We start from the raw sequence: 22,148 nt of genomic DNA, 5'->3' as shown, positions 1-22,148 counted from the left end.
GTATATAGGTGGTTGTTGGATTGCTCATTCCTTCCTTAGAAACTAGATACTGTATTCAGTAAGGTGCCCACATCTGTGTCAAAAAGGGCATTTTGCCCAGAGTTCGCTTTGTCTGCTGATCTGACAGTGAATTATGAATGATGTCATGAGTGAGGCTTCTGCAACTCCGGACCCGTGCTGCATTTTCAATGTCTTCTCTGTCTGTCTCTTGTTCCGGTTTTCAGAGCAGCTTGAGTATGCACACTGGAGCTGGGTACCTTTCCCAGCCCCCTCCTCCACCACCACCCCCACCTCCTCCTCCACCTCAGCCCCCACCTCCTCCCGCTCAGACCCTGGGAGCACCGGGACAGCCCAGCACTGGCGGCAGCCGGGTGGTGGAAGTGTACAGCGCACCTGCTCCTCTGGCAGGAAACGGCACAGTGGAGATACAGACGCTGGGGATGCAGCCCTATCCGCCCATAGAGGTAAAGCCATGTCCCTGGCCTCATATTGAGAGCGTGGCCATGGGTCATCCCTCAGATGCCGCTCTACCTTCTGACCCATACATGACACTTAAGGCTCCTGCAAGCTCATTTCACAAGCTGGGGAGAAGATGCTGCTCATGAGTCAGCTGGATTAGAAAGGCAATTTGTCATAAAATTAGTGAGGGAAAGATGTGTTAGGTTGTCTGGTAATCAATGAGTATTTCCTCTGCAGGAAGGTCATGATCAGAAAGATGTCAACAAGCTGAAGGGAATCGGGAGAACACGAGAACGATTAAGGGACCGGAGGGATTGACTTATGAGGAGAGATTAAAAGAACTGAACACATGTAGATGTGTTTAAGGGGGGGATTTCCTATAATTGCCTGTGAGTATTGGAAAGGGTATCTGCTGGGAAGGCAGAGACTTTGCAAAGGGATTGAGCTAGGAGTAGTGGGCCGAAACTCAGCACAGGAAAGATTAGTCTGAATATCAGAAAAAATACCCTGACAGTGAGATTCCTCAGGCAGTTAAATAGTCTCCCAGGGGAAGTGGTGGCAGCCATGTTACTTGAGACCTTGAAACAGGACTGGGGAGTATGTGGTAGGAGACGACATGCCAAACTTCTCCAGATGCCTTTTCAGAAAGGGCCTCAAACTGTGTTACTCCAGATTGATGACTCGGTCTGCTTTGCTAACTAAAACCTTCGCCTTCCCAATAATATTGTCAGTTTGTTTAACTGGAATCTGCCCAGCAGAACTTCCTTCAGAAATCTTCATGGGGTTGGTAACAGGAGCTTGAGCTTTCCACCTTCAGGGTCACAGGTTTGAATCCAGACCAGACTGAGGGTGATCAGCGCTGGAGAGCAGAGAGACAGTTCCAAGGGCTAATCAGGAATAGCTAGCTCTTTGTTTTGAGAGATTATACTTTGGTGTCCAAGTCTTGCTAATAACTCCTGAATACTTGGCAAGGTTCAGTCTGAGAGCTGCCCTTTGTGCATTGGTTTAGCCTCCCTTTGGTTAGAGAAACAGATTACCGGTTTGATCCAGTTAGGCAGGACCCTGGACTAGACAGACTAATGATCTAGTATGGCAACTTCTCCACGGATTTAGCAAATGTATTTTCACTCGTGATTGCATTATTCCAGGTGCCAAGCCAGTGTGTGGAAAGTCCTGTGTATCCCTCCCCTCCTGTGTACAGCCCAGGGAAGCAGGGCTTCAAATCCAAAAGCACTAATATTCCTGCTCCTTTGACCAATGCATCCGGAGGAAACGTGGCCAGTTTTGATTCCACCTCAACCGCCAAAAATAGGCGTTCCAAAAATGACAGTGGGCTGCAAGAAGGTATGTCTCCTTATGGCCAGCTCCTGCTCTAACCCCTAGACCATCATGTCTCCATTGCATTGCGCTTTTAGACTGGAAGCTCTTGAGACACTGTTAGCAAATGTACAACACAGTGTACTCTTGCTATGCTATACAAAAAATCCTATACAAAAAGTAGAATTGGCACCTATTATTGCCCCATGGGACGAACTCTTGTGTTGTGGCCAGTCATATCCAATCAAATGTTCTTTGGTCCTGAATGCAATTGAATTGGGGTAGCGAATTCCCATTATGCACTCTTTCTATTTCAGGGAAACCTAAGTCCCCCAAACTGAAGTGCACTTATTGTGACAAGGCCTTCACCAAGAACTTTGACTTGCAGCAGCACATCAGAAGGTAACAGTGAGATGCTAACCCAGATGCGGCAGGGATGGCCGAGTGGGGCGGGCTGTTGGTCGCACAGGAGGCGTGAGCTGTAATTGCATCTTTTACTTTTTGAGTATGAGCTGGTTTTGGAGTCCTCTTTGCTCACTAGCTGATGAGAACGTCCACGGTTCCTGTTCCCTGGATGCCCAACCACCTTCACCTCCAGAGCTGCCCCTTGGGAGTGAAAATCCAGAGTGATGCCTGAAGAGGAAGGATAAAAGCTCTAGTCTCAGCCCCTGAGCAAAGATTTAAAAGCTTGATGGGCAGCTAGCAGGAGTCATTTAAACTCCAAGCCCATCCTGGGGCCCCTCACATGTTGAACACCAAGCATCAGAAGTGGCTTCTGGGCCTGGAACAGGAAGAGAGAGCAGAAAGATCTCCCTCCCTGTAATTTGGGGTGGGGGGAAGAGAGAGAGAAGAGGACAGGGTTCCCCTCTTCCTAGTCTGGAAGCAGAGTGGGAGGAAAAGAAGGGATCCCCTGATGCTGGAGCAGAAGAAAGGGGTTTTATTTTAAGCCAAGCAATGATGGTCAAGTGCCTTATTGGGGCAGTGCAGAAAAACATGATGATAAGTGTTCCGACTTCATTGCAGAGGTCCTCCCCACCCCCAGACTACTCCTGGGCTTTAACTCTGTGTTCTGTATGTAAGGCCTGTTTTTCCTGCTCCACCCACAAAATCCATTGACGCCAGTTGATCAGGTTCCCAGCCCTTTGCTGGGGATGCCCAGGGGCTAATCTGCCAAGCAGCGAGGTTCTCAGTTCACTCCTGGGACAGCTGCCCCCTGTGATCCATGCTTACAGGCCACCACCTCCTGTCATGCATCTTCACTGATGTGCTGCGGTCTGCCCTGCAGCCACACAGGTGAGAAGCCGTTCCAGTGCATCGTGTGCGGCCGAGCCTTTGCGCAGAAGTCCAACGTGAAGAAGCACATGCAGACCCATAAGGTGTGGCCGCCGGGGCTCGGGTGCACCATCTCCCGCAACTCCATCACAGTGCAGGTCATGGCACTGAACCCCAACCAGCAGGAGGACGAGGAGAACCCAGGTGTGCTACCCTTGGAAATTGCCTACTAGGAAGCAGAGCGACACTCCCAGGATCTCTGAACACTCCTCATTCCCAAAGCTCCTCCAACCCATGTATCCCTCATGTTAGCTTCCTCTGGAGTTAATGCCAGTGCTGACACTATCTGGAGACCGAGCATTTAGCAGCATCTATTAGACTATTGCACAGATCAGACATGTGGGCTAATGCAACCCTGTGTGCTCTGGCTTGCCGTTCTGCACTGCTCAGGGTGGTGAAGTCTCGTCTAACAGGCCAGTCCAGAATTCTCTTGGTGTGGAGGAGCTCCCAGCTGGCATCCAGTGGTGTAACCAATGTTTACACCAACCTCCCCCGAACACTGGCATGGAGGGTGGGGCAGAACATGACTCAGCTCTGCTAGTTCTCAACGGGTTTGTGGTCCTATAGGGCCATAACCAGCTGGCATAAGTTACAGAAGTATAGGGGCTGCTCTAATGTACACTGAAGCTAGGCAGCTAGTGAATCAGGGATGCGTAACTGGCTAGCTGATGCCTCTCGTCTCCTGCACTGAGCAAATCTTGATGGAGGAATGAATATGGCCTTAGATCGTCAGGGGCCCGTTGAGTTCTCTTTTCAATGAGACAGCTGGAACACAGCTGGGAGCATGACAGGTAAGAATAGTGAGTCACAGAAGGGTAGCCAGAATAATCAGGGCCCTTGATAATCTGTTGTAAAGGGAAGGCTAGGGGAATTGAATTGTCTAGCCGGAAGAATTGGCACTTAGGAAGGGAGCTGGAGGCTGGCCCAGAGACCAAAGCTAAGTGTCACATGGCAATGGAGGGCTGGGGCCTTAGTCAGTTTTCAAAGCTGTTCAAAAACTGACCTCAGGAATGCTTCAATTTGTCTTTCTCTCTGTGCCTCTGCCCGTTTCTCCAGGCTTAAGCCAGGCTTCCAGGAACTCTCCCCAGCAGCCTCAGGCCATGGCCCCCGCAGAAGAGAGTGAGGTTGGCAAACTGGAAGCCAAGCAGGTTGTCCTGATTGATAGCTCTTACCAGTGCCAGTTCTGCCCCAGCAAGTTTAACACCTATTTCCAGCTCAAATCGCACATGACGCAGCACAAGAACGAGCAGGTGGGTGACATATTGTGGACACTCGTGTTTGTGGGGCCCGCATCGGTAATCAGACTGAGATGTTAGTTTGGCTCCAAGTGGCCTTGGTCTAATTATCAGTGAGGATCAGGTAGAAGTGGAATGAACATGGCAGGTTCTCCCCAGCACAAGGAGAGGCCTGTCTTTGTAGAGTGCTTGTGGCTCTGTTATAATCAAGTGCATTCACATCATAAAACCGGCTGCTGCAGTGCTGCATTGTGCTTCTTGGCTCTTCTTGTGTGGGTCTGGATTGGAAAAGAGCAGCTTCAAGCAGAGCCCCAGCCCTGCTGTGTTGCTTGGAAGAAATCAGCCAAGGGGTAGGCTAGTTGGCAGCCGTGGAGAGCTGGAAAAACCAAATCCAGAACACTTTAAAATGGTCAGCAACCATCGAGCTGTGGAGTAGTTGCCTATGGAATCATGTGATCTCATTTCTGTTACTCTTATCCTCCATCTTCTGGCCTGTCCCACTCATTTGCTGTGTGTCTTTGGCAAAGACTGCAGCTTTTGGTGTTTACAACGCCCAGCAGGCAGGGGCCACGATCCTGACGGGGGCCTCTGAATGCCACAACAATAGAACTGATCATAAAAAGAGGTGAACTTAGCCCAGCTCAATGGAGGGAGGGCATTTGGATTTACCTGCTGGGGCTGCTGCCTTGCTCGTGGGTCCCCGTTAGCCTCAGCGGTTGTAATGTTGAGGCTGCATGTTCCCAGAGTCTTGGCTGCCCGTTGGGAGAAGATGCTATCAGGGAAGAGCTCCCCAGCATTTGGCTACCAGCTGGCTTTCAGTGTGTGTGTTACTGAGCAGCTCTAGTGTGGTTGGGCTAACTGGCCTTGGAGATGGCTGAGTTTCCTGCTGCATGGGCACAGGGAGGCTGGAGCACCAACACCATGAGTTACCCCTGGGGAAGAGTGAAATTAACTTTCACTCTTGTACTCCTTGCTGGTAGGTGCTGTCCATTTCTTTAAATCTCAGATTTGACCCATCGTAACACTGGTACAGTGTGACTGTGACCATTGTGTCGCAGAGCTGTTTTATTTAAAATCTTCCGCCACCATCTCCAAGAACTTCTGAACAGACGGCAGTTAACACATTTAACAATGGCGTGTGCTCCTGCTGCTGGCACCGGGCGGGGGCTAGTGAATGGGTGCTGCTTTTGGAGTGCTGCTCCCAGAACTGATAGTGCATAAACGGCCCCTGTGGCACGATGAGACACTCTGGGGACTGAAATTGCTGCTTTTGTTCATAAACACAGCCAGGCTAATTTAGCGCTATCCAAACTAGGGGAAAGTCCATGGGTCCAGCAAGAGAGGAGAAAATTAGTAGCAATAATAATTTGACAGTGTATAGTGTGGAGCAGATTTTCAAGGGCACGGAGGGAGGTAGGGCACCTAACGGCCAATGAAAGTCTGTGAGAATTAGGCACCTGACTGCTGTTTCAGAGTAACAGCCGTGTTAGTCTGTATTCGCAAAAAGAAAAGGAGTACTTGTGGCACCTTAGAGACTAACCAATTTATTGGAGCATAATAAATTGGTTAGTCTCTAAGGTGCCACAAGTACTCCTTGACTGCTGTTTGAGGCTTTGGAATCTCCCCCTGTATCTTTAATTCATGGATCTCACAGTGATTTAAACTCCCAATGAGTAGGTAAATATCACCATCCCCCTGTTACACATGGAGAAAGTTGAGGTTAAAGGTGGGATTTTCAAAAGAACTTTGGTGGTTTAGGAGCATGGTTCCTGGTGGCTTTCAGTGAAACTCGGGCTCCTAAATCACTTAGATGCTTTGGAAAATTGCCCACTCAATGACTTGCTGAAGGAGGCAGTATCAGAGCCTGCAAGAGCATACAGGAGTCCTGAGTCCGAGTCTTACGCCCTCACGCTTGAGTAAACCACATCTGTTGGCAGGGGAATCGCACTGTTTTTATCGCCAATGTGCATCACTCTAGTAGCTCTCCCTTCCTCCCATAAACCCCTGCCTCTTCCTCCAGGTGTACAAGTGCGTGGTGAAAAGCTGCGCTCAGACATTCCAGAAGCTGGAGTCCTTTCTAGAGCACATCAAGAACCACCAGGAGGAGCTGAGCTATCGCTGCCACCTGTGCAGCAAGGACTTCCCCTCCCTGTATGAACTGAGCGTCCACCAGTACTCCCACAACCTGCTGCCCCAGCACAGCCCCAAGAAGGACGTGGCCGTGTACAAGTACGGTAGCAATCCGAACGGTGGTTACCAGGCGCAGTAGGAGAGAGTGACAGCCTCGCGCTTCAGGCTGAGTGCGTGTGCTCTCAGACCAAGCGCTGAAAGGACACGAGGGGAAGCATGTGGGACCTTGTTTTCAGCTGCTGGGATTATATTGGGTTCACGTGGTGCATAGCTGAGTGCCCCGCTGCCTGGCGACTGTGGCCAAACACTTTGTGCGCAGAATGTGAGTCTGAGGGCTTAGGTGCCACGGGTGCAAATGTGGCTGTTGGTGTTCACTGTATTTACATATGGAGAGTGAGCAGGCTACCTGGGTGAATTAATCACAATCAATATCTACAGTAAAAGGTGTCACTTATGTACCAGTGCGGTGGGCGTGGGAGCTGTGTCCAGGCAAACGTAGCCGTTCCACAACAGTCTCACTCTCTTTTTAAAGCATAGCGAGCTTTGTTGACCTGGAAAGCGGATAGATTGGTTGATGGAGGGAGCAAGTGAGACTCTCGTGCCTTGCTCTGTGTTCTGTGAACAGCACTTACAGTGCTATGGACATGCTGATGGGAAGATTGCAAGTAGATTGAGGAGCACAGTGACTTCTTGGAATGCATCTGGGAGCCTTGTCTGGATTATATACCATTATATTATGTGACTGCTGCTCCTTAGAAAGCTTGTAATTTCTAGTTGTCCTTGCACCTGTAGAGAGGCCGGGGTTCATCTTGCAATGAGTTAAGAGATGAGTGATTTTCTCTGAGGGCTTGGCTCTGTTTAGGTTTGATTTTTCCCCTTACCCCTCCATTCTGTATTTCTTGTAATGGGGTAGAGGAAGGATTCTTAAATTAGCAGAAGCCTTGAAGTGGAAATCTGGGTTTGCAAACTCATGGGGTTAGGATGGGGGAGGGGGTTACTGCTGCTCTCCAAACACTTTGTGTTCTGTTACTGTTTTTAACCAAACACTGGGAAAACTGAATAGAGAATGTACAGGGTGGATAACTCTCTGCAAAGATAGCGTATGGTATGGCTGCCGCGGCTGGTCCTTGCTCACATGCTCTCTTCTGTCTCTCCTCATTCAGGTGTGTCAAGTGTGTCAATAAATACTCCACCCCAGAAGCGCTGGAGCACCATCTGCAGACGGCAACGCACAACTTCCCCTGCCCTCATTGCCAGAAGGTGGGTGGGGCTTTTTGCACGAGATGACCCTGGAGAGATGTTTGGGTTTCTGAAGGGGATGGGGAATTCGTCTCCCTTTCCTCTCCCTTTCTACCTCAGTACAGACTGGCAGGTCCTCTAGGACTTCTCAAGAGAGGGAGGAGTGTTCTGACCCCCTTGTCTCTCTAGAGCAGAGTCCATTCCTCCCCACAGTGCCAGCTTTTCTGCTGCACCCCATTCACTGATCAATACACTTTTCTCCAATTTCCTGCCATCCCCTCAACCCTGCATCATATTGAGCCCCAATCCTGCAAAGGGTTCAGTGCCCTGAGCCTCAAATACTCTATTGACAGCGAAGGACACTCAGCACCTGACAGGATCTGACCCTTTTACAGTACAGGAATGCTGGATGTTATGCTGGCCTGCCTCACCTCCCAGAGTGAGGGATGGCTACAGGAGCGAGGCCGGCTTTAGTGTGGTTTCCGTGGTTTCTTGGCTTCTCCTTCAGCCCCCACTGTGACCATTAGCCTGTTCCCTCCTTGAACCACTAGGCACATCCTGCCTACAGGAAGAAGAATGTAGAGCCCCAGCCTTGCTAACCCATCGCTTGTCTCCCATCCAAATAAACCTCTATGTGCCCCTCCCACTGTTGTCCTCTCCTCTTTTGGATGAATGCTGTGTGTCCTTGGAAAGGACAAGTTTGTCCTGATAGCGTGTCTGGAGCTGGACGCCCAGGGAGCCTTTGGCTGTGGACGTTCTGATCACATCACCCCCGGGGGTTGAGGGGCAGAATTGCGGGCGTTGAATTCTAATACACTTTGTTTGAAAATCTAGACTAAAATGTGGACCCTTGCTCCTCTGTTTATAGCTAAGGAGGTGAAAATCCTGCAGTGGGGGCAGGAACAATCTCAGAGGAATGACCACTTTGTACTGAGGTAGCTCGGGAAGGGGAAACGCACACCCGCCATGGTTAGTAACCCGTCTTTCTTTATGTGTCGTCCTTTGTCCCCGAAAGAGACAGGTGCTCTCTGTGCAAGGCTTTGGCCATGTTAGGGTTAGCTTGCTGCTTTTCACATCTGCATGTAGGGCAGTCCATTCCCCCTCTCCCATTGATCCTTGGGGGACTTCCCAACACACAGGGGCAGCAGCCTGTGACTCCTGCTGTTGGAAAGCCCTTTAGCTGGGCAGCTTTTTTTTTGCTTCTGAGTTTGAGAGTTACTAAGATTGCTTCTGTGCGGAGGGAGTGTAGCGTAGTGGTGAGCATGCAGCACTGGGAGCTAGGAGTGCTGGGTTCTCTGCCTAGCCCTCGTGCGGACTGGTGGCATTGTCGTCAGAAAATCATTGGACTGGTGTGTTTTAGTTTTCCCGTGTGTGAAATGAACTGTTAATAATGTCGGCATGGCAAATGTCACCCATTAATGGACAAATGCTTTGGAACCCTGTGATGGAAGATGATCGGGGGATGCACAATACTGTTAGTACGAAGTGCAACGGGTCCCTGCCACAGTTGGTCTCAGTACTACCCCCAGGAAGTGGGCAGAGTGGGTGCTTCTCAAATATTCCCTTCTTGTTATAAAAGCTATTTCCAGGGGTTGCAGCCTGCACAGCTTTAGCATCTGAAGCTGTTTTAAAGCTGTATTTGTGTTTTCCTCATGGAGTTCTGCAGGCCTCCCCTTAGGTTTTATCTAGGTAAAAATCCCTCACCCCTTGCACGTGCTCCCTCAGAGAGTGCTCCAGCCCCGTATGGGGAGCAGGCTTTGAGTCTGTGGGAGCTGCTGGGCCGGCCCCGCAGCCCAGGAGGGATTAATGCTATGCCCAGTCTGGTCAGGCCTTTTCTTCAGGGCATTGTTGATTGGTTGCACTGACAATCTTCAGCAAACCCCAATATCTGACCCCTGACAAACTACCAGCCCCAACACATTCTTAATGGGGCTCTGTTGAAGAACAGGGCTGTCTGGGTCTCTGGGTCTGACAGGAGCAGACCATCCTGTTACAGTCCCCTCCTTTTCTGTGCTCACAGGTGTTCCCCTGTGAGAGGTACCTGCGACGGCACCTCCCCACGCATGGAGGAGGGGGCAAATTCAAGTGCCAGATCTGTAAGAAGTTCTTCCGCCGGGAGCACTACCTCAAGCTGCACGCCCACATCCACTCAGGTACGTGCTTCCTCGTGTATCCTCTCCGCTGCGTCGGGCCTCCTTTCTGTCTCTGGGGAACCCCCCAAGGGGCAGAGCTGTCTGGATGGTATTTAGTGAGGATCAGTATTCAGTGCTCTTTTGATTCCGTTCCAGGCTAGCCAGAGTAAGTAGTGTATTACACAACCTTTGGTGCCGACTGCTTTTCAGAGTAATACCGTGCTGCTGAGACAAGGTTAGCTGTCGAACCAGCTTGGCGATCTCACATCAGCAACAGCTGGGTGATGGGAGTGCAGCACACAGCCAGCCTCCTCCCTTCTCAGGCGTGCTGGGGCTAGCAGCGCTGGCCTGGAGGAGGAGCACTCAATGGGCAGTGTAGCCATCCACCCATTGGCCAGAGGGAGCATTACTGACAGGGGGCCTTTCAGGGAGGAACTACAGCAGGGGTTCTCAAACTGGGGGTTGTGACCCCCTCAGAGGTTATTACGTGGGGGGTCGTGAGCTGTCAGCCTCCACCCCAAACTCCACTTCACTGCCATCATTTATAATAATGTTAAATATAAAAAAGTGTTTTTAATTTACAAGGGGTGGGGGTGGAGGGGTCACAATCAGAGGCTTGCTGTGTGATGGGGTCACGAGTACAAAAGTTTGAGAACCACTGAACTACAGAGATAGGTGTTGGAGTGGGAAGGAGTCACTTCTTTCTGTACTCATGATTCGGGCTTTCCTGTCCTGCTTTGGAATCGGAGCACACCCAAAGGCGCTCGGGCCTGATGGCGTGTGGGGGGTTCTCTCTCTGAGGCACAGTGCTTCACGAGGGCGGGCTGGAGGTGATTCGCCTCTGGAATCTTACCTCTGTTTTTATTGGGCTGGAAGATGATGCTTTCCTGTGACTCTTCTGCCTGCCCTGTCACAGCATGGGGAGCAAGTGACGCTGGCAGGTTGGAGAAGCTATGCTGTCTTCAGAAAGTGGCAAAGGGACCTGCTGTTTGGGGAGGGAAGTGGAGATTTGTCATAGTCTCCTGTGCCCCCTACCCTGAGTGTTGTCGCTTCATCACCTTTGGGCTTTCCACACAGCTATCTCCCTGGAACCTGCTGTTAACACGCTAGGGACTGGCCATTCCCCTCGTCTGGGGCTGAGCACACTTGTCAGCCCAAGGGGTGAGGAAATACGCTTGACTCCATAACCAGCAGGGAATCCTTCTGCTTCAGCTCTGGGCCAGATGTAACTAGAGGAGAGGCCTTCGCACAGCGTGGCTATCAAGTCTCTGTGCTGAAGTGGGTGACCCAGCTTGCAGGGAATATCACAGAGCAGGAAAGCGGAGACTGACGCCGCTGCCCAAGTGGAGGGACTAAAGGGTTATTAGAACAATGATAAGCCTTGAGGCCCAGTGCAGCCTGTATGTCCCTGACAGTGTGTCTCTGTCCTGCGCAGGTGAAAAGCCCTTTAAGTGCTCTGTGTGCGACGCAGCCTTCAACCGGAAAGATAAACTGAAGCGACACATGCTGATCCATGAGCCTTTCAAGAAGTACAAATGTCCCTTCTCGTATGTACCAATGACCCCTGGCAGCCAGGAGCAGAGCTGGTTTTGTTGTTCCTGAGATCCCACTGGGCTTTGGGAAGGAAGGTCTCCCTCGGTCTGCACAGTGAAAGGGCTGTTATAGGCTCTCAGAGTGTGTGGATAGCCCATATTGAGTGGCACCAAACAACCCACTGCTTCTTGGGGAGGCTCCATGCCCTAGCGATTTTGAGCAGGGAGCTGGGAACCAGCAAGTTCTAACCCCAGCTCCTACCACTTGCTTGTCGCAATCCCTTCATCTCTGCCTCATTTTCTCCCTGTGTAAGATGGGGCTGATCCTACTGCCTCCTGGCGAGGTTGTGAGGTTTTATCATATCACACTGGTAGAGCACTTAAAAGTGCTATGTATTATCGAGGGGTTGCCTGAATGTGTATAAATACCATGCGCTCCGCCCTCAAAGGCAGTGTTGCCTAATGCATGAGGCACTTGGGAAGGTTTCTTAGTTCCACTTCAAAATGTCTTTAAAGCTTTGACTGAGATATGCCCGTCCCACTCAGGGTTACATCGTGTTGGCAGGACAGGGTGGGGAAGATGCCCCTTGCTCTCTGCATGGATAGAGATCTTGGGGCACAGTCTGGTGCCTTTCACTGGCACTGTGTCCACTGAATGCATCTTCTGTTTAAAAAATGTGGAGCCTCTCAGTAACTGTCCATGGTCCCCAGGGGTGCGGGGCGTCTGGCTCGGAACGTGGGAAATGGTTGCCCTCACTGCTTGGACTGGAGGGGTCCCCTACCCTGAAGGGTAATTGAGAAGACATCAGTTACTATGACAAGAGACTGTACACAGAGATACATCCTATCTCCCAGTTAATGTGGAGTGAGATGGCTTCAGAGCCTTGGTAATGCTGGGGCCAGAACTCCAGCCATAGGCCCTTGCACATCCCAGCACCAATGGGTACGTTTCAGATACAAGAGAGAGGCCCCTGGCATAACATGGTCTTTCTTCAGTGGCCTCAATTCACTTGGCTTCTCCCCACTCCTCTCCCATCCCAGTCAGTTTGCAACACTTTTGCCCCTGCTTCTGCCTGCAGCTGCTTTGAAGCACTGTTAATACCGCTCTGTGAGGGGACCCTTGACAGGCACCGCGTGACTTTCCAGTGGAAACCATGTGCATCCACATTGCAGCACTCATCTTGAAATTGTGGGGCCCCTGTCGTAACACCCTGTGGATCCACCCTGAGCTCTCCGCGGCACATGGGTAGTGAGGGATCGTGTCTGATAGCTAATGTATGTACCTCTTTCTGTCCTCACCACCCCCAACCCGATTCAAGCTGGTTACTGGGATTTTTATTCTTACAGAAGCCACACGGGCTGTAATAAAGAGTTCAACAGGCCAGACAAGCTGAAAGCTCATATACTCTCCCATTCCGGTAAGTGGGACTGTAGCTCTCCCCCTGCTGCCCATAGCTGTGAATGAAAATGCCGCTTGAATTCAACCTAAGTGCTTAGAGAGCCTCTTAGGCAGGAGGCCAGTGTGCATATCTCCTGGCTTTATTTTTCAGCCAGAGCAGTAGTAGGGGTAAGATGCCTACGAACTGTCAAGCGAGTGGATTACTAGTACCCTTTATAGCAGTGAATAGTAGGACTCTTACCCTTCTCGGCACTGTTGCTGGATAACACTAGTCTACATTGATTCCACCCACTAAATACATTGTCCTAGAATCCGTAGAAGCAAGAGATGCCAAATCCCTTATGAAATCAGTCCGCTCCATTCCCCGACAATGCAGGATTCTTCCCTGAAGGATACTCTCCTGCTTTGTGCAGCTATGATTTGAGTGATGAGACATCCACCACCACTTCCCGCGGGAGATTTTCCGCAGTCTAATATAAGGAGTTTCCCATGCAGTAAAACTAATAGTGTCCCTCACTGGTTCTGCAAGCAGCCCCTGGCTTTGGGATTTCTACCTCTGCTCCTGCAGGCCTACTGGAAGAGCCCACGTTCTGTTTGCAGCTGTGTCTAAGATCCATGCACATTTGAGGCTATACAAATAATAAACAATCTGGCCAGCTTGGGATATAGGAATTCTGAAGCAGAGTCAGGATATTAGGTGTGCTTATTTGCATATTAATACCCAGAATGCTCTTTCTGCCCCATACCCAATAATGTCCCCATGTCAAAAGTAATCTCTTGGGATTCAGATGAGCGTTTGTCTGAGTTCCACATCCACAGCCACACCCCTAGAAACAAGCTCCCAGGGAGCCCCGCAGTTCTTGCCTGACAAGTAGCACAACTGTAGATCTCTCCCTCTCCTGTCTCTGTCACGTCCAGAGCCCTGGACAGAGCAGCTGGATGGAGTATGCACTGAAGATGCAACTGATGGGGGGCATCAGTTTGTTCCTCCAATGAAATTAAGGAGTTTCAAAAAATCAGTTCATTTTCTTTACGGTTCCTAAACCAGGCAAATCTTAAGTTTAAGAGCATGTGTTTCACTTTTGACTGTGCTCTTGTGAAATTGCTTTCATGGTATATTGCTCAACTCCCTTTAGGGGCAGGAGCAATGCTGTCCTTATGATAAACCCTGAAATTAGGGTTCCAAATCACTTCAGGCTCCAACCTGCCATACACATTCTCTGCTTATGTGCATTTTTTTAAAAATAGAAAATGAAAAAATCTGATCTCTGTGGGGGAGGGGGTGATTGTTTTAAGCAGTAAAAGCACCAAATAAAAGTATTTTGGGGAGCTTTGGGTGGGGATTTTTGTCTTGTTTTTGCCAAGCAATAGTTAAAAAATTACTCGGCTTTGAAGAGCAGACACAATTATTGAGCCCCGTTGCAGTGCGATTAATGGGTCCATCCACCCTGTAAGGAGGGTTCTGTAACTAAGCTCTTTCTTCTATTGTGCTTGGCTTAGGAATGAAGATCCACAAGTGCCAGTACTGTAACAAGTCCTTCAGTCGACGGGCCCACATGGTGGAACATCAGCGCTCACACACTGGAAACTACAAGTACCGCTGCCCCACTTGCAGCAAGGGCTTCACGCGCCAGAAGTATATGAAGGACCACAAGTGCCGGCTGAACTCACCCAAGGACAAAGAGCTTCAGATCAGGAAGGCCCAGAAGAAGCGGGGAGCTCGGCGGAAGGTGGGCCTTCCTCTTCCCGGCCAGCTGGCCCTGGCAGAGCTGAAGGACAGTGCAGAGGGGGAGAACCCCCGGGAGAGTAGTCCCAACAAAGAACAATTTCGGGAATCAGACGCAGTCCTGTCCATTGTGGTTGGTGGGTCGGCAGCTGCAGATTCGGACCTTGTAGTCCCCGGCCAGCCCAGCAGCATTGCTTCCAGTCTTGCCCTGGCAGAGTTGCAGACTGGCACAGATGTGCCGTGCGCCATGCTGGCTGTCCCCGTTTACATTCAGACTACGGACTGATAAAACTGTGACCTGTGTGTGCTTGGTGAGCGGTAGGGGATCCGCATTTTCTTCACCCACTGCTGGGGTGGCCAGACTCATGGTGAGATGGGCTGAAGTGTCTGGATCACAGTGATACAGAGACCAAAACTCTTAGGGATGGAGATGGGTAGGGGAGATAATGACTTTCATCTCCACCTACCAAGGTGCATGACTCCATAGAAGCCAGTGATGGCCAGCAGGTCTGGAGGGGAATGGTTACATTTTCTTGTCCCCGTTCAGCACTTGTCAATGCGGGGTGGGGTGACGAGGAGCCCTGAATCAGGGTGGGAAGAATGGTAGAGACCATGAGCAGAAAGCTTTGCAAATCACCATCTGCCCCATTTATGTTTTCATTGTAAAATCCATATATATGGGGATATATATCCATATATATATGCCTATATATGGGGAGGGGCATGTCCAAGTGCAAATACATGATCCTTCCTCTGGAAGCAAGTGCATCCTCATATCCTTTGGGAACATTGTTCATAAATACCGTAATAGACACTGCCAGTGTCTCTCTCATCTGTGTGTGTTAGCAGAAAGGCTGTATTATCTGTACTGGGTGTGTATAAACACGATGGCCCTGATGCTGCAGCTGCTCTGCATGAAGTCAGGGGATGGCCAGCAGCTGCGGCATTGTGCCCACAATTGTGTGCCTGAGTGTATGTACGTGTGTGTTCTTTTCTTCTGTTTGAAGTGCCACGATGGTCACTGTATTTTAGCTCTTCTATGTCACTCTTTAGCCAAGGATCTCAAAATGTCTTAGACACAAATGAGTTAATCTTCACAACAGCTAAACATTCCTCCCATTGTCCAGCAGGGAACCACAGCACGGCAGGTAAGTGAACTATCCCAGCTGACACAGGAAGTGCAGAGCTAGGGCTTGAAGCCAGATTGCCTGACTCCAAGTCTGCTGGTCTACGTGCTACCCAGTGCTTCTCCACACTTTCCCTCAGAGGTGCTGGAACTAGGGATGCTGCTGCACCCCGTGACTTGAAGTGGTTTCCATCATATACAGAGTTTACAGTTTGGTTCAATGGTTCTCAGCACCTCCACTGTACAAATTGTTCCAGCATCGCAGCTAGCTATTAGAATTGCAAGATTTGCCGCTGTTATCAGACCGGCCAACTCCACAATCAGCTCCAAGTCATGGGCAGCTCGTTGGAAGCTCAGTGTGGCAGCCAGTGAAACACTGGAGCAGGTGTGTTGTCTCAGTGCCTTATGTTACTGTGATTCAGCCTTCAGTCCAGCACTTGGTCATTGACTGCATGAACAGTGGTTCCTTCCCCACTCCCCTTCTTCCCCACCCCCCTGCATGTGACTGGAATAATCCTGACTTGGCAAATATATTTCTCCCCCAAACCCCTACCCTCTCCAAAAAGTCAAGTGGTTGCTGGAGGAAAACATCTATCCAAAATGAGGGGAAAGTAGGGGCCATGGAACACGTGGTGAATGAATGAGCCCAGAAATCTTCCTCTTCCTGCTAGGACCTTGTAAGGGAAGGGGAGATGTGGTTGTGGGCTGCTGTGTTTTGCAGTAGTTTCACTGCTTTGAGCAGATGTGACAATGTGTTGATGGGGATAGCACGGCTATGGCAGAAGGTGTAAACTTCTGAGTAACGTGAGGCCAGTCCTGTAGTTAGTGCTCTGTATAGCCATGGGAGAGACCACGTTCAGTTGCCCGTGCTGACTCCTGCTCCTTGCACCAGTGGAGCCCTTCACTCCATGGGGCAAGAGAGCTTCTCCCAACCCTCTGTCAGCTGCTCTGATTATGGATTTGGATTGATGAGCACCAGAGAGACTCCCCTGTCGATCCTTCTCTGACCCAGAGAAGCTCAATGCAGGCAGGTGGAAAATTAATTTAAAATGAACTTAATGTAGTGCTGGTGAAGGGCCACATGGAGAGCACAGGAGACCAAAGTTCCGCGTCCACAGAGCAGGTAGGACATGGGCAGCAAGAGCTGCAACTCCTTCCCTCCCCGACCTGCTGGGATCCCCTCTGCAGATGAGTTTCCATTGCCCAGCCAGTCTTCAGCCTCCTTGTTGTTCTGACAACAGCAGAGCATGCCTGAAAGAGATACTTCACTTGCCACAGACAAGGCCCTGATCATTAGGAAGGGGAGCTTGAACAAGAGCTCCCTCTCACCTCTTACCCCGTCCTCTTTGGGATTAGCTCCTACACTAGATTCTCCATTGCTTAGTCTAATGCCATTTTAGATTACTCCGGTGCTGGCACTTCCTTCTTGGATATCTTTTCTGTGCTGGGCCCTGGATTCAGAGTAAAAGTCAATTGGACAACAATCAGCATTTCCAGCAGTAAGGCTTGGCCTTGTCAGCGCTGCAGAATGCCCAAGAGCCTGTAGGAAGGCTGTGGTGTTGCAGGCTCTCATTTTGGAGATGTCCAGTGTTCAGAAAAGCTCCTGGCAATGGCGTTTCCTTCCCCAGCCTCCTTGTCTTATACGTGAGAAGAGCTTGTAGAAAATCTGCTGAAATGGTGCATAAGTTTCTGACAACCAGAGCAGTAATAATAATGTTACTGTGCAAGGGTCTTCTGGACCTCACTGACCACAAGCATCGTGTCCTGTGTGCAGCAGCTCGCTCACAGCGAGTCGTTCAGGGATGTCCTTCCTGTCTCCTTGTGATGTATTATGCTAAACTAGAGGCAGTAATGCACAGACATTATAGATAGAACATAGCTGTCTTGTGCATCCCAGGGCAGCCTGTGTAAGATTGTTCCCTCACAGCACATGCTGAGTGATGGGATGATGCAGCCTCTACCCCTTCCCTTGGGAGACTATTGCACAGTCTAATGCATCTCCTGTCAGGGTGTTTCCTGCTTCCCATCCTACAGGTTCCCTTTGCTCAGTTTCATCCTCCTGAAGTACTTCCAGTGCCCACACCACCTTTTCGGTATTTCCTGCTGCTTTTGTCCCGCTGCCTTCAAGCATTTTGTATGAAAACTTTTCATCTGTTTCAGAGGCAAGATTTTATTTGCCTAAAAGTTTGTTTGAAATACCCAGCTTTCCAGACAGAAGAACCAGCACCAGGAAATGGTTTGCTAAATATACCTCTCCTGCTTTCCCTCTCTATCTGCCCACATTGTAAGGCGTAATTATGTGGCCGCTAGCACCTATGGCAGCATTACAATCATCCCTGGTTTGAGACTGGTATGTGGGTGTCTCATTCTTCCTGTGTGTATTATGGCAGCCCAGGGATGGCCTTCCATTCTATGCTCTGTTTTCAACCAGTTGTGATCGTAGGGTAGCCAATCAAATGTTCAGCAAGATGCTAAAAGCAATTTTGCCCAATCTGCCTGTATTGAAAGTAATCCAGGTCTTAGAGAGACAATACAAATAGAACTTCAAGTAACATAATTTTGAAAAGTCAGAGGCTGAGGGATTCTTCATTGTTTTTCACCCGTCTGTGTCTTGGAAAGCTGCCTTATTTTATTACCCTTACATCCAAAAACTAGCACTGACTTCCAAGTACCAGCTCTCCACCCAGCTTGGCTGGCATGCTTGCTCTTCGAGAGGGAAAATCTAAATGCTGAAATAGAGAACGGGGTTTATAGAGGTCTTGGAACAAGAGAGAAAATGAGCTGTATTTATAGTGGAGCTTCTGTCTCGGAAGCTCTGAGCATGTGAGGATCTTGCATGGCTGGTGGAAGCTGCGAAATCCAATTACGTCTGAGGAGAGACAATGTGTGACTGTGTGTCAGAGCAGCAGGCTGTGCCATCTCTCAGGCTGCACAGAAGCAATCTGGAGCTGTGACAGCTGGTTCCACAAGCTGCTGTAATGTCCTGTTGAGAATCCCTCAAGAAATAGGTAGATATAGGTGAATCCTATTTCCTTCTGCTGGACAGAGATAGAAAGATGATTGATTTGTAATTTTTTTAAAGACGTTCTCATGTGCCTGCAGCTCTGCTGCCTGAAATTTAAACTCAAATGTTGAAAGAGATCTGCCAGGAAGAGACCAGGGTTTACTTTAGAAAAAAGTCCTCTAAAACATGTGATCTTTAATTGTCTTTATTTTTAATAATATTCTGCATATATACAGAGGAGCAGTGAAGAGGGCACAGTGTAGTGTATTACTATAGGATTTTAAAGCCCTAGTCATGGCCAGGATCCCATTGTGCTAGGTGCTGTACAAACAGAACAAAAAGCTGGTCCATGTTATACCAATAAAATAAAAACCAGTAGGATCTTATTAAAGGGGAAAAGGCAAAATGCCACATTTATTGTGAATACAGAAAGAATTATAGTAAGCAGTTAGTTATAGCTATAACATTCCATTCAATTTCATATTTATTCACACATTCATTCACACACACACACACAAGTTCTGCAAAGTTATCATAGTTACCAGCCTTAGAGTTGCTCATGCCAAGCCACTGGCCAGGTGGCCTGGACATGAGGAGGGAGCGGGGCCTTGTCAGATGCTCATCTGATGCTCCTGGAAGTTGGTTTGCAGAATCAGACCCCAAAGTTCTCACTTTCTAGAGTCCATTTTTATAGGAATTTCTTCCTATGCCAATCTATGGGAATTGCTTCATCATGCTGTTGCTGAATCAATCAGCAGATGTCACACTCCTGACGGCTCCGTGCTGCCAGATGTTATCTTGTTCTTTAGTTCTCCCATCCTTGAGGCTGTTGGGTGGATTCCAGTCTGCCCTCCGGGGGTCCTCTGGTTATTTCCACTTGATGCCTTCTTCAGCCGATGGACACTGGATTCTTAGGCTGGCACCTCCCTGATCATTCAGTTATTATCCACACCAAGCGTCCATCCACATACATCCTCTATCTCTATTTTAATCACAATTGTTAACAAAGCGAGATGAATACAACAAAAGGGCGGGGAGTCTCTGGGTGCTGTTTCTGTTGTTACAGAGTATTGCTTTGAGTCTCTCTCTGTGAGTAAAAAGAAAAGGAGTACTTGTGGCACCTTAGAGACTAACCAATTTATTTGAGCATAAGCTTTCGTGAGCTACAGCTCACTTCATCGGATGCTCTGTGAGTAGTTGTTGTTACAAAGAACTGCTTTGAGAACAGACTCTGTCTTAGAATGTACTAACACAATTAGCAGCTTGCAAGTTTCACACAGAGAGGGAGAGAAACAGTACCAAAAACCAAGAGACCTCTTAATTAGTAATACCCTGGAATTTAAACTATGGAGAATCAAACTCATTTGTGATTTTAATACAGAACTTCTTTAATATGATCCAACATCCCTGTCTCCAGGAGCTTACAATCTAAGTATAAGATAACAGATGGCTACACACGGAATGAGGGGGGAATACAAGAAAACAAAGAGACAGTATTGGTCAACATGCTACGCAGGGGTCTCCGTTCCTGTTCCCTCTTATTTGGTGTGACCTTGCTCAAGTTACTTAAACTGAGCTTTCACACTTCACTGGAGCTAGCAGGGATGAATATGAACCATTCTGTCAACTTCCCATCTGCAAAATGGGTCTAATACTTACCTCACAAGCATAACATGAGGATCTGATTAATGTCTTTATTGTGTGTAAGAACCAGGCAATTGTTAGTATTATTATTTACATTGTGCCTTTTGTCCCACACTAAACAAAGTGCAATGTTAATTCTACACAAGAATTGTGTCCTCTGTCACTGAAATGCAGCTGCCTGTAGTGTGGAACATGACCACTTTTTAGCATTATAGTATCATTTAGGTAAGGCACTAAAAAGTATATACAATGAATGTGTCAGGGGAGTTGAAGGACCCAGCAAAATTGAAATTAGATCACAAAACTGGTGCTAGTGCCCCTCCAAGAAACAGGCACCGTAATGATTATACATCCTCAGGGCATCAGTGTTATGTCACACCTGAAGGATGGTCCCCTCCTACACCACCAACACACCCTAGCACCATCCTTGGACATTAATTCAACAGTGACTCACAAAGAAGATCTTCCAGGACCACTGTCTGTAGCACCTGCATTTTTCTGTGAAGTTTCTCATGGTATTATTGACTTGGCCCCAATCCGTCCGGACAGCCAACCTGACAGTTGTAGGTGGTCTAACTCTTGTATGTTTCCTATTACTATGGCAATATTAGAATGAAAGCTGGGATCTTTTATGTCCTGCTTCCTCCCCACCTGAAAGATGAATTAATAACTAGGGGGTGAACTCCCAGAGGTGGTGTGGTTTACCTCTCTCTCTCCTACCATTCAGTCTTTTCTGTTCTGTAGGGATAGGCTCCAAGCCTCTTTAGGGATAACTCTGTGCCATAATGGTGTTGCAAGATCAAGTCTATCCTTTCCTAATTCTCCTAGATTGGCTACTATGAAACAGTCCAGCATGGGTTGTCTAAGCATAATGCTCTGCTTGTTTTTCTCCAGCCACCAGTTATGAGGGCCTAGGCAAAGTGTGGTGATGAGTGACGAGATGCTATGACAAGTGGAGCTGTAGCAATCTTTGTCATAGATGAGATCAGAGTGGAGAAACAGAAGTAGGAGGGAGTGAATTAAACAACCAAGAAGTGGCTCTTATTCAAAGTGTGACTAAACCCACAAAGTTTAGTGCTATTCTGATTTACGGTTTGTCTAACCATAGCTGCCAGGAGTCTGCGGAGCGCCCCAGGCAAAGAAGGGGAGTGACAGGATGAGGGCAGAAGAAATTTTAGAGATGTCCAGTTAGTGGTTTGGAGAGAAGTCCCCTGGAGTTACAGCATTGCCAGGGCCTCGTGGTCTGGGAGCCCCCTGGGCCCGAGCAGCTCTGCCAGGGCGCTGCTCCGCGCTGTAACACGTGTTAACCAGCCGCAGCCAGTGTAGACAGGTGAACAGGCTGCAGCCCAACCCGGGGGTGTCCGAGCGGGCTCCGGTTGTTATGGATTCAGCGCCCCGACCCGCCGCAAGGGACCGAGGCTGGAGGTACCGGGCCCTCCGTTCCCTGCCCTGGGCCGCTCCTTCCGGCCGCCCGCGCCCGGCAAGCTGCGGAAGGGCCGGAAGTCTCAGGGCGGTCGCTATGGCTCTACCTCTTACGTCACGAAGTTTACTACGGTGTGTTCATCACATGATGATGATGTAATGGTGGGTGACGGGGCGGGGGGGGTCAATGTGAAATTCAGCTCCCTCGGGGTAACGTGAGCGTTTGAGACTATAGCTCCCAGCATGCACTGCTGCCCCAGGGCCAGAGCCGAGGTGGGGATTACCGCTCCCACCATGCATTGCTGCCCTAAAACGAGAGCAAAAGTGGGGACTACAGCTCCCAGCATGCAACGCTCTCCTCAAGGCGAGAGCGGAGCTGGGGACTACAGCTCCCAGCATCCCCTGCTCGGTTCGGGCCCCGGGCCCGGGGGCGGGGTGCCGCGGTGCGGGC

General features: G+C 49.4%; 1 protein-coding gene across 3 annotated transcripts in view; it reads left to right on the top strand.

Moving 5' to 3' along the window:
• ZNF341 (zinc finger protein 341) overlaps positions 1-15,323 on the top strand; it is a 29,783-nt gene extending 14,460 nt beyond the window's left edge. Inside the window, exons 5-16 of one of the 3 annotated variants that reach the window (XR_005227885.2) lie at positions 225-464; positions 1,608-1,803; positions 2,094-2,178; positions 3,062-3,252; positions 4,165-4,358; positions 6,364-6,572; positions 7,637-7,733; positions 9,733-9,865; positions 11,280-11,391; positions 12,456-12,651; positions 12,724-12,794; positions 14,276-14,317. Coding sequence is in view for 2 of the 3 variants with exons in the window: in XM_037915873.2 (XP_037771801.1) it covers positions 225-464; positions 1,608-1,803; positions 2,094-2,178; positions 3,062-3,252; positions 4,165-4,358; positions 6,364-6,572; positions 7,637-7,733; positions 9,733-9,865; positions 11,280-11,391; positions 12,724-12,794; positions 14,276-14,787 (2,040 nt within the window). In the remaining variant the exon portion in view is untranslated. Of the gene's footprint in view, positions 1-224; positions 465-1,607; positions 1,804-2,093; positions 2,179-3,061; positions 3,253-4,164; positions 4,359-6,363; positions 6,573-7,636; positions 7,734-9,732; positions 9,866-11,279; positions 11,392-12,455; positions 12,795-14,275 lie in introns of those variants that run through there. The other 2 variants (XM_037915873.2, XM_043527102.1) reach the window with 2 other exon arrangements.
• The last annotated feature ends 6,825 nt before the right edge of the window (positions 15,324-22,148 follow it).

Source organism: Chelonia mydas, chromosome 13, assembly GCF_015237465.2.
Source record: "Chelonia mydas isolate rCheMyd1 chromosome 13, rCheMyd1.pri.v2, whole genome shotgun sequence".
Lineage (NCBI taxonomy): Eukaryota > Metazoa > Chordata > Testudines > Cheloniidae > Chelonia > Chelonia mydas.
Note: the sequence above shows the minus strand (reverse complement) of the source record. Positions and strands in the feature narration are given on the sequence as shown.